The sequence below is a fragment of the Protopterus annectens genome, chromosome 4.part0 (assembly GCF_019279795.1).
Source record: "Protopterus annectens isolate FY-2018-M chromosome 4.part0, PAN1.0, whole genome shotgun sequence".
NCBI classification, from domain to species: domain Eukaryota; kingdom Metazoa; phylum Chordata; order Ceratodontiformes; family Protopteridae; genus Protopterus; species Protopterus annectens.
The window spans coordinates 1,536,924,279-1,536,936,605 of NC_056733.1; the positions used below are offsets into that span (position 1 = coordinate 1,536,924,279).

Genomic DNA, 12,327 nt, shown 5'->3' on the forward strand with positions numbered 1-12,327 from the left:
TACTGTAGAGCTTCAGACCATAAACTAGGGAGGTGGTGGCTGATGGAAAGTGAAAGATATTTCCTAGAAAGAGAAGATTCTAGTGTCATTTACCAGTCTATAATTTTGATGAAAATATCTAGCTTGTAAATGTTTTAATATCCTAGGTTTTTAAGGAGAAGCTGAACATTGTTTTAAATCCAAATCTGATGGTATTTTCTTAAAATACTATCTTTGCCTCAAGTTAACAATAAGCCTAAAGCTGCTGCTGTTTACTTGTTACAATAGCCTTTAGCTAAAATGTCCATCTTTCTTTACTAGTAGGGCATTTATGATTTAGAATTCTGGTATGGGTACACTTGCATGCTTTGCTAATCTAAAAGAAGATTTAGAAAAGGATATGTGCTTGGAAAGTAGCAGTATTTTGCTTTAGCAAGCATGGATTGCTAAGATTTATGGGAAAAGTCTGAAGTAACCCAAAAAACATGAACATTTATTTATTTATTTATTTATTTATTTATTTATTTATTTATTTATTTATTTATTTATTTATTTATTCCTTCCTTCCTTCCTTCCTTCCTTCCTTATTTATTTAATTCCTTTATTTATTTCCTTCCTTTATTTATTCCTTATTTAATTCCTTCCTTCCTTCCTTCCTTCCTTCCTTCCTTCCTTCCTTCCTTCCTTCCTTCCTTGAAAAGCTCCACAGAATTAAGATACATACAGAAAAACCATCATACAAAAATAATAATAACAATAATGATAATAGAGTTAGTCATAGTTTGACAAAAACATGCAAACCCTTCAATGGAAAGTACTACTACTTGTGTTAATTACTATAACATACAATTACAGTCTAGATGACATTATACAGGTTGACACATACTTATCAGAAGATGAAAGCAAGGATTGGAGGTAAGGAAAGTAGAGTAAAAAGAAAAAAAGGGAGAAAAGGAAAGGAATTGAATGTGGAAAAGAGAGCAAGTTAAGGTGGAAACAGGTATAGAAGCAGAGGGGGTAAAACAGGAAGCCAAGTAGAGAAAAGAGAAAGGAGTAAGAGAGAGAAGTTTTAGAATTAGGGAGTACTAGTGGAAAGTTAATAAAGTTAATCAGGTTTATTACAGGAACAAAGCCAGCCAGTGATTTTGGAAATGCAGTTTAATATTTTGTTTTGAAAAGAGGCAATGATGTAATATTTGTTATATTGGAAGGTAACAAATTCCATTTTTTCCCTACATAAAATGACTATCTTTACAAACCTGTGATAGCCTACTAATGTGGGAAGGGAGAGTGAACTGAAATGATTGGTCAGAGCAGTGCTCAATAAGAGTTAGACAACCGAGTTTGGAATGGGGCCCAGGAAAGTTACCACCAGAGAAAGAGCACCGTCTGTGATGGTACCCTGATTACTTTGGACTTCTAGGACATAAAGAAGGGTCAATGGGAACTGCACAAAGGGAAGTGGAGAGGCTCTTGGCATAAGCAGGCATTTAAAAATGAGAGAAACAGGCTAGATTGTCTCTTTCATCAAATGATGGATGGCATAAGCAGGCATTTAAAAATGAGAGAAACAGGCTAGATTGTCTCTTTCATCAAATGATGGAAAGGATTTGTATGTAAATGTACTTGCATTTAATTGGCTGGTATATGGTTAAAAGTATGGATTACTTCTGCAACTTCCCCCTAAAATATGACTGGGTCACAGCCAAAATAGGGGGGAACCCACTTAATATGGGATACTGAAGTCCTAGTATCCAGAATACTGATGTTGAAAATGTGTATTATCCTGGAATCGAAGCCTGTAAAAACTGATGAATCTCTGACAAGAGTGGTGCCTAGTGTAAATTGGTGACCACTCTGATTGCTGGTGGCTTTCTACTATGGAATGGGGGGGGGGTTAGTTGCCCCATAATCAGTACAATAGCTTGGAATGCAGGAACTGGCTTTCTTGGATGTGTTTCAATGAGCATTAAAAATGGCAGCTATTCAGGATGGTGCAGATAGTGGTTAAAACTAGTCCAGGCAGAGTAGTACAATTTTCCTTGTATGTCAAGCCACACCATGTGAGCATGCTGTTGGGAAGGCAATATGATGCTATAGGTTCTAGCTGAGTTAATGTGTGGATCTGTAGGAAGTGGATATACTTTTCCCACTATACAGCCTACTGTTCTAGCTAAACCTGAACTGAATATTTCTTTACAGTTTTGGGAGGTTAGAAATATAGGTGAGGAAAAAGCTGAAGTGCAAATGAGGATCACTCATTTAATATTTAGGAGCACGAGGTGCTGATGAATGGAGACCCAAGGTTGTGATAATTTGTACTTCAAAAGAAGCAACTCTGAAGGAAGGACTTTATCACTTGTAGCTGGGGAGATTAAAGGAGGTGAGTCATATTAAACAGGATTTGAATGACTTTCTATCTCTCTCAGCATTTGAATAATAGTTTCAGAGAAAATGAAAGGGCAGATTGAAGGATGGGTTCACAGTCTCTCCTGAGAGAAGGATAGTGCAGTTATGTATGGGCCAGCTGCCACAGTTCAGGAGGACTTGGCTCACCACATATATTTTAGGCAAAGACTTGCCCAGCGTTAAGTTCCACAATGGGAGAAGGAACTGCAGAGCAGGATGCTAGTGTCTGAGCATCCTGGACTACAAGCTATGCTGTCAAAAGGATATGGTAAGAGATGTGCCCCATGCCTCATAGAAGGTTGAATCAAACACTCAAACTTCCATGAGGAAGTTATTGGAGTGGACATGAACGCTTGGGCTATAGCCATGAGCAGAGGAAAAATGATCACAGGGCTATCGAGTGCCACTGGGGTGTTACTTGCAAAGATTGTGAGACAGTGAGACAGATTAAATGCATAAAGGATGAAACTGCATGCATTGCATGATGTACATGTTTCCAAAATACCAACATATTTAGTGATGACTACAGAAAATAGAAAGGAAGGTTAGGTTCATAGGTAGGTACTAGGCTATTGGCTCTAGGGCCTATATAAGCCTAGACAAAAGTTACCCTGGCTTTCGCCACCCAAGAAAATAATTTTCCTGTGCCACTGTCAAGCAGAGCCACCGAAGTGATCCCTAGGGTGATGATCCCTAGGAAATTCCAAAGTAATCCCCAGGGTGAATTTCCTATCTCTCATCCAATCAAGATTTTTCTTGGAGTGCTATTGAGGTGCCTTGTTTGGAGTATGGGAAGTCTTTGGGACAGGAATCTATCCCTCCAGCATGTTCTGCTTATTGTGGTGACAAGGTTTAGGTCACTAGAGCGTGTAGCTTGGAGGGATTGGGATTTAAAGTGGAGCATGTCCAAAAGCTCCAGTTGTTGTAGATGTCTTGTGAGGTACATACCAAAAGGGCGTTACTCTATAATGGGTCTAATGAGTGACTAGTAGAGGGGAACAATGACCTCCTTTTTTCCTGGATGAGAAACCTTTTGTGAAGAGGTGTGCCACGTAGAAGGATTTCCTGACTACTGTGGTGATGTGATTGTCGGTCTCTTTTATCACTGTGTGACTACCACCTATGTGGTAGTTCATGGGTACAGAGTTTTTGCCAAAAGGGATGACTATACACTTTTTGGCATTGAGCTTGAGGCCATGGCTTTGACACCCGGCATCTGTCTCAGCGAGGCCCTTTTGTAGGATGTCCACATCTTTTGGAGTTTTGATTATGGCTCCTAGTTTGCAGTCATCTGCGAACTTCGTTAGCCAAAGACCTTCCGTGTTAGCCTGTACTTCAGAGAGATGGTAAGCAATGGAAACTTGAGTGATGCATTTAATTTTGTTCAAAAGCAAAGTTTCCAAACACAATAGAAAAATATGAAGTGGAAGAAAATTGTGGTACTATTTTTTTTTTTTTTTTTTTTTTTTTAAATGTATTTGTCATTAATGCAGTCCTTGCCTTAATGAATGGTCTACCACAATTTTTCTTGTTTGTACTGATTTTCTTTGATAGTTTTTACAGTGGTCACTTTTATTGACCTCCGATTTAAATACTGAGCTGATGTTTTGAATGCCTCAGCCTTAGATTAAGTGGGGGCATAGACCAGGGTACATTTTCTTAATGATGCAAATTCTGCAGTCCATAAGAGAACTACAAATTCTGCAGTCTATAGAGAACTGCAAAGAATATCTGTAGCATATTACCACAAATGAATGGCTCATTCATTTGACAAAAAAGTGAATGGTGTTTACCTTAGCCATACAATATGCAGGGCTTGATTCTCACCTGGAGTAATTGGCTAGGCTTAAAATGGCCCACAAAGGCAGTTGGCCCAATACTAATCTATAAAGATGTTTTAAAATTTAGGATGGCTTGTGCTATTGCCACTCATAAATGTAAACATGCTGCCATTTAACATGAAGCATAACCTGCTCCTTGTAGCTGATTTTTCCTTTGTTTTTGTATATTGAAACATTTTATTTTGCCTCCTTGATCCCTTTGATTTGAAAATTTGGCAGTTTTTCTTTAGCAACTACTAACAACTGCAAACAAATTCTGAGACTACAGAAGTTAATAAGGGGGTTAAAAGGAATTTAAATTTGCTTACTGTACTATGCCTGTATTGCTTGAGCTGAGGAATGCAATCAGCTGGAGTTTTGACTTCATTACAATATTAACGTGTCATGTCAAACCATTATCTACACTGCTTTTTGAGATCAGACCTGGGATTTCCTAATTTTTTTTTACTCTATTTATGCAGAATCAGATCCTCCCTGAACAGAAGCAAACAAAAAGGCAGAGCAAAAAAGAGGCACTCCTATCTGAAAGATACATAAAGCATCCTTTACAGAACAGGTAATAGAGCTGTGTACAATAATAAATGGTGATTCTGTAATAGTGGTAGTCAAAAAAAATACTTGCTGGCTTTAAAAGGTACTTGCGTGAGAAAATATACTTTCTGGAAAAGGGTACAGTTAATATTGTATAAAGAACAAGTTATTTTGAAAGCAGGCAAATACAATCTAGTGTGTGTAGTCACTTCAAAGCTATTGCACTTTCTAAATTAGATCCTCTAATGTTTAGGAAGCAACAACAAATGCATATAGGACGCACGCCACAAAACTGTAATGTATTTGTATTTTCTACATTTGTCAACAAGCCAAATTCCATTATATATAGATGTGCTTGGATCTCATCAGGCTGTTTTTGTTGAATCCAAAATAAGTCTGCTTGCAGTTAAGGTATGCATCTAGTGGACATCTATCCATATTGTACCTTTTTAATTTGCAGATGTTTCATTAAGGGAGACATGTATTGAACCATCTCTAGTATTAGTGATTGAAACATCTGTGCAAATTGAAGGGGCTCTATGCTGATACTGCATTATTAGTGTGTAACCATACAAGTTCACAAATATGCAGGTGGATTAACTGCCACCAGAAACATTAATGATACTTAACTTGGTTAAAGATGCGAGCTAGTCTAGCCTGTCCAGGTCTTGCCATTTGAATGGTACTAAAATGTTTTTGGTTTACTCACCCCACACTGCTGGGATTCAATAGGTAATGATAATATAAGCTGCCTTCAACAAACCGTACAAATTCCTTCTGATTTCCTCTCAAAATGATACTGTTCATCTTTTACCAAGGCTATTGGTACCCAGGACAGCAGCTAATACTAGGATTTCTACTATTTTTATATTAAGAAACCAGTTTCCCTTCCCCAGCAGAAGAATTCCTTCTAAGGCAAAAGTCTGAGGTACCGAAGCTATTGGTTGCCAAGAATTTTTTTCGAACTGCCAGTCTGATTTTTTTTTTTTGTATTACAGTGGTGTGTTTAGAATTCCTTAGAACCTGAAATTTATCAACTCCAGCCCTTGATGAATGGTGTTCAGCAACTCCAGCCCTTGATGAATGGTGTTCAGCTGTCCGCATCCTTGATGCGATCCATAGTACTACTTTGAGCCCTTAATTTATGGACAATCTTGTTACTAAAATGCAGAGTCTTTTCTGTCTCCACATTTGTGTGCTGTGCCAAAAAAATATAATCTTGAAGCTTCTAGACCTGTACTGTAATCCCTCTACAAAAATGCATTTGAACTAATATTTTTTCTCTTTACAAAAGTGCATAAGGAAGCTTGTTAGGTCTGATTCCTTTAGTTTTCCATAAAGGAATCTGTGTATAACTGATGACGTCCTGTTTATAAAATTTGATTTCTTCAGTTTTTGTTGGCTGACTGTGTGGCTAAGTCACTTAAGATTGTTTGAATAAAAACACTTGAACCTTACAATTATTAAGCAGTAGTAATAAGCAGGCCAAAACTTCAAATGTTAATTCCGCTGATATGAAGGTACTGAAGGAACACATTTTTTGGTAACCAGAATAACTCTGCTTTAATTCATACTTTCATCCACCAATTGTAATTCATCAGAACAGGTTGAATAAGATGGCTTTTTTGTCTGCAGTCTTGTCAATAGGCAATACATCAGTAAGCCTTTTTGCTTAACCATTTCACCAAAGCTTTGCTCTAATGCTGAGATGCCTGCCAGATGCACTAAACCAAGTAAACTTTTTATGGTGTTTGGAGTTAGTGTTCTCTTGTCTCTTCCAAGTATTGTGCAGCTTTCATTTTTCTCTACAGTAACTGTATCCTTTACTTTTTACAGGTGGGCTCTGTGGTTCTTCAAGAATGATAAAAGTAAAATTTGGCATGATAACCTTCGACTGATAACTAAATTTGATACTGTGGAGGATTTTTGGGGGTAAGTAGAAAATGTGCTTAGTTTTCTGCATTCTTTTTAATTGCATCTAAAATTCTACAATGTCCTTGAGGTATGATTGCATGTTTACTCTCTGATTTTCTCTTTTTTTAAGAGAACAAACTCTTCAGCTAACAAAAGGGGCATAATTTAGTAACTGGTAACCCTATTTGTGGAGTAGATAAGCTATTCTGGATGGGTCATGCAATCCTCCAGTTCAGGCAGTAACATATAGAAAGCAGACCAATGGCGTGCTCTGTCCTTTGCATAGCTGCATTAATCAGGAATCCATCCACAGGAGAAAATTAATGTTTATATATCACTAATTATAAGAAGGGTGAGTTGAGAGAAAAAAAAAAGTTCTAATCTCCTTTCTTGGCTGGTCTTTTTGGCCCACTGTCATGGTGTTCATTGGCTGTGGGTATTCTACATAGACCCAGTCTCACATAATACCATCACAACCTCAAATCATACACACAAAGACATACTCGGAGGCTCTGATCAAACATCTACACCAAAACAGCAGAGGCCACCAAAGCAGACTCCCAAACAACTACCACCTCAGAACACAACACCTGCAACACATAGACCACACAGTCAGAGTGTCAAGCAGTCACAGCCCTTAAGGCCAAACACAATGCCAGACACACTAGTCATTGGTGACTCCATAGTCAGACACACTGACGTCCTGCTCACCAGACTGAGTAAGGAGAGAAGGTCACAGTAAGCTGCCTGTCGGGTGCTAGAATCCGCTACATAACGCATGCACTCAGGTCTCTCAACAGCAGGTACAAGTACGACTCAAATCATTGTCCACGCTGGTGTTAACGACCTGAGACGTACCTCCTTGGACTACATAGAGGAGCTCTCTGATTATGTAGCCCAGGCAGGTATGACCCTGACCTTGAGCAGTATCCTACCTTCACCAAGAATGATGCCACAATACAGAGATAAGATGATCAGCAACAATTGGCTTTTACTCTGGTGTCATTCAAAGGGGATCCAATGTCTGTCTGCCTGGGATGACATGCTGGACAAGCCACACTGCTTCGCAAGGGACGGCTTGCACTTGTCACCCCTGGGATTCCGGATTTTGGCAAAGGATCTTGCCACCCCCATAGTGCCTTTTTTAGGCAAGGCTCAAATTCTAAACCTACCACCCTAGAACAAAACAAAGAAAAAAACTAAGGGTAATGCTGCTCAATGCCAGAAGTCTCAACCTCAAGATGCACACACTCGAGGCCCTTCTCAGTATGGAGAACATCGATGTCTGTGCTGTGACAGAAACCTGGTTCAAGGCTCCTGAGAGCACCCCAGCACTATCAGGTTTTACCTCATATCATGCGTTCCGGCCCCAAAACCCGGACAATACCAAGAAAGGAGGAGGGGTATCCATATTCATCAAGGACACCCACACCTCAAGATTGGTGGCATCGCACGATGCATCGGAAACCATCCAGGTGCAATTAACCATAGGCAAGATTGCTCTGTAATTTGTAGCATGTTACAGGCCACCCTCACAAACTCGGGAACCTCATATGGCCTTCCTGAAAACACTGGAGGGGATAAATGTATCTCCGAACACCATCATACTAGGTGACTTCAACTACCCTAATATAGACTGAGAACACTACTCAAGCCCAAACACTCTAGCCCAAAAGTTCCTGGAATTCATAAACTCAAATGCCATGGAACAACTAGTCACCATCCCCACAAGAGGAGAAAACATACTTGATCTCATCATCACGAACATGGGAGCACAACATTCAACGCCGGAAGTATACCCCTCACTGGTGAGATCTGATCACAAACTAATCTCGCTGGAGGTCCTCATCCCGCCCCCACCCGAAATGAAAAAGACCACAGTAAAGAACTTCTTGAAAGCCGACTTCACACTTCTAAAGACTAGTGTGGTCTCCAAGGCCCCTGAGCCGGCGGTTAACATTACTTGAACCGCTGAATCACTTACAAATGCCTTCTACCAGCACCTGCAGGGCTGCATGGATCAGGCAATCCCAAGCAAAACAAAGACTCTTTGTACCAAAGGCAAGCGTCCAGTCTGGTGGACCCCAGCCATAAACAAACTCTACAACAAAAGGAGAAAGCTACTACAAGATAGAGCAAAATCCTTAAAAGGTAAGACACCGCTGATCACTATAAGTAAAAAGCTAAGAGCTCTCATAAAATCATCCAAAGTTAATTTTGAGAAAAAAATAGCTAAGGACTCTAAAGACAACCATAAGGCATTCTTTAGCTATGTCAGAAACCTAGGAGGAAACTCCCAGATATGCTCAGAATTAGTTCAAAATGATGTGAAGATTACTGATCCTACAGACATTGCCAACATACTGGCTGACAGGTTCAGTGCAAACTTCTCCCCTAAAGGAGAGATATCTATACCAAATGATTGTAGCCCCCCAAACATCTCTAACGCCCAGGTGAGAACTGCTCTCTCCAAGGCAAAGAACACAGCATCCATGGGACCTCTCTCCAAGGCAAAGAACACAGCATCCATGGGACCTGATGGTGTCCCCGGCTGTGTGCTCCATGAACTCAACGAGGAATTAAACCCACAGTTAGGACAGCTGTTTAATCTTAGTCTCACTTCCGGATACGTACCCAGGGAGTGGCGCACCGACTGTGGTCCCACTCCACAAAGCGGTGCCTCCACCGACCCTGGAAATTACTGTCCCATTAGCTTGACGAGCCTTATCTGCAAAGCCATGGAGAGGATCATAATGGATCTCATAAATAAAGACATAGGGAACTTGCAGACTTTGGATCCAACCCAGTTTGGCTTTGTCAAAGGCAGATCATGCCTTTTAAACTTGGTTGACTTTTTTTCAAAACAGTCACCAAGGCCATTGACAAGGGAAAGGCAGTCCATACAGCCTACCTAGACCTGGCGAAGGCTTTTGATACAATACCTCACTCGGGTATCATTGAAAAACTCCAACTTAAATGTAAACCCATACATTACAAGATAGGTTGCAAACTGGCTGAGTGACAGAACCCACAGGGTCACTCATCAACTTAAATGTAAACCCATACATTACAAGATGGGTTGCAAACTGGCTGAGTGACAGAACCCACAGGGTCAGAGTTGCTGGCACCATGTCAGACTCAAAGCCTGTCACAAGTGGTGTCCCACAGGGCTCAGTCCTGGGCCCACTCTTGTTTGGCATCTACTTTTCTGAAGTAAACTGGGCGCCGTAGTTGAAAACACATCCAACACAAATATCCTTCAGAAGGGTCTCACAGAAACAGATAACTGGTGCCAGAGCCATGGCCTAAAGTTAAATGCCAAGAAATGCATAGTCATACCCTTCGGGAAAAATAAGGTTACCCCTAGCTACCATATAGGTGGCAATCCCCTGAACACAGAAGAAGTTATTAGGGACCTGGGAACCCAGGTTGACAGTAGCCTTTCATTCGACACTCAGATTGCTAAAGTAGTTAGGAAGACCTTCTACATTGCCCACCTTATCATGAAGGGATTCACATCTAGATCAAGGGAAGTCATAGTCTCCCTATACTCATCACTCATCAGACCAATGATCGAGTACAATGCCCCATTCGGAATGCATCTGACCCGACACTTGCAGCAGCTGGAGAGGCCACAAAAGTTCCTCACCAAAAGGATAAAGGGTCTCAAAAATCTGTCTTATGCTGCCCGACTGAAAGAACTCCAGTTATATTCAGTTGCTTACCGCTTGCTCAGAGGTGACCTATGCCTGACATACAAGGCCATGTCAAACCCAGATTTGATTAACGTGCTTCATCTCAAAAAATCTAGATCCCTCCGAGCCACAAGGGCGGGAGACTTAAACCTCGACACGGTTATTAATAGGACGTGCTGGAGGGATAGATTCATCACCCAAAGACTCCCTATGCTGTGGAACAAAATCCCGGTTTATGTGAGGCAGAGCACCTCACTGGCCTTGTTCGAGGAATCTTGACCAATGGATGGGAGATCGCAGATGCACCCCAGGGGTTACCTCAGTGTCACTGCTCGACAGAGGCACAGCAAAATAATGGGCATAGTTTCTCCAAACTAAAGGGGTGGCGTAAGCCACAAAACTATGGGCTAGGCTTATAAATGCCCTCTGGCAGATAGTATGAACCTATGAACCTATGCTGAAGAACTTCACAAGATGCAAGTTTTGGAGGTATATAGAAGGCCACACATTGCTTCAGTAGATAATATACTAGACTGCAATATTGCTGGCATAATTTACAAAAATTTTCAACTGACAAGATACTCAGTATTTGTACTTTCTTTCTCATATCAGTGTTCTGGTATGTCCATCTTCTTCCAATTTAATAACCATGACTGCACATTCTTTCTATCATGAGTCGTCAAATCCCCTGACAGCCATGCTTTTAACTTCAGATGTGGTGTCCTATCTATAACCATATATATAATCTTTTGGCTCCTTGACGAGCTTGTTTAGTTAGTGTTTGTGAAATAGTGACTCGAGAATCTGACATGTACAGGCTGTGAAATTAGTGCTGTATCTGCTTTTCTCAGATGTACCTGATTGTCAAGAACAGTGCCATTTAAGAGTTATGTATCACTTTTGCGTGCCTGTGCAGATGTTTGTTTCCTGCTTCCAGCCTTAATTTGTTGTGAGGCTAACTTGTCAGTGATGGGATATTTGCATTTTTACTCATTTTGGAGAATGTAACCTATATACAACCTCCAACAAATGTCATTAAAAAGTATTCCCACTAGTGAATATCAGCTAAAATGAAAGAACCATAATCTTCATTTAACAGATTTTGTAGTGTACAAGGAACAGTTTGCAAAAACGGTATACTAAAATATTTTAACCAATGGATTTCAGTTCTAACACTGCTGCTTTCTTCACTTTTTGTAGTACTGCCTACACTTTTTGAATCGGTAGAAAGTGATGCTTAGAAAAATATGTTGGATTTGATAATCTTTTGCCAAAGATTTATGCAGTCTTGGATCATAACAGCATTTTTGAAAGCTTAAAGGTGGGCTGCTTTTTAAAGTTCAGGGCTTCTGTTTAACTGAATCAATTGAATGCTTTTAGAAAAAGGGAGGAAATGTCAGCAAAATGGGCTAATGCAAACACAGAAATTGAAGTACTTTAATCCACCCTCGACCACAGTTAGCAGTTGTGCCTTTTTGAGAACTTTTTTTTTTTTTTTCTCCCACCAGTATGCACAGAGGAATGATCAGGTGTAAAACTAGAGAATGCTGGTGTAATGAATTCTGAAGGCTGCCAAGAGGAGAGATGGCTTTGATGGAGAAGTACATTTATTGGCTAACTAAACACATTTTCAATATCTCCTATAACGTTTGGCACTCAAAATGTATAAATGTGGACAATGTTTTCTTGGAGTTAGAAAATCAGATTGCAATAGATTTTCAGTTCTTTGAAAACTGAACACCCAAGACACTCTTGGCACTTTTAGAATTCTTAAAACGCAAGGATTTCCCAAACCACTATTTAAGCCTGGTGGAAGATGGTATAGCCTAGAAAACAGGCCTTGGTTTGATTGGGTTTTAAAGTTGTATTTTTGAGATTCATGGAATTTTGTTTTATTTTCAAAAAAAATAAATAAATAAAATTTGGCTTTTCCAAGGGAACATTTTGCTAGCTTAATT

At 40.0% G+C, this 12,327-nt stretch overlaps 1 protein-coding gene across 3 annotated transcripts in view; it reads left to right on the forward strand.

Moving 5' to 3' along the window:
• The window catches only part of LOC122800189 (eukaryotic translation initiation factor 4E-like), a 209,850-nt gene that overhangs the window by 23,639 nt on the left and 173,884 nt on the right, over window positions 1–12,327 (forward strand). For all 3 annotated transcript variants that reach the window (XM_044069696.1, XM_044069694.1, XM_044069695.1), the window contains exons 2-3: window positions 4,691–4,785; window positions 6,597–6,692. In XM_044069696.1, coding sequence (XP_043925631.1) covers window positions 4,691–4,785; window positions 6,597–6,692 — 191 coding nt within the window. The remainder of the gene's footprint in view (window positions 1–4,690; window positions 4,786–6,596; window positions 6,693–12,327) is intronic.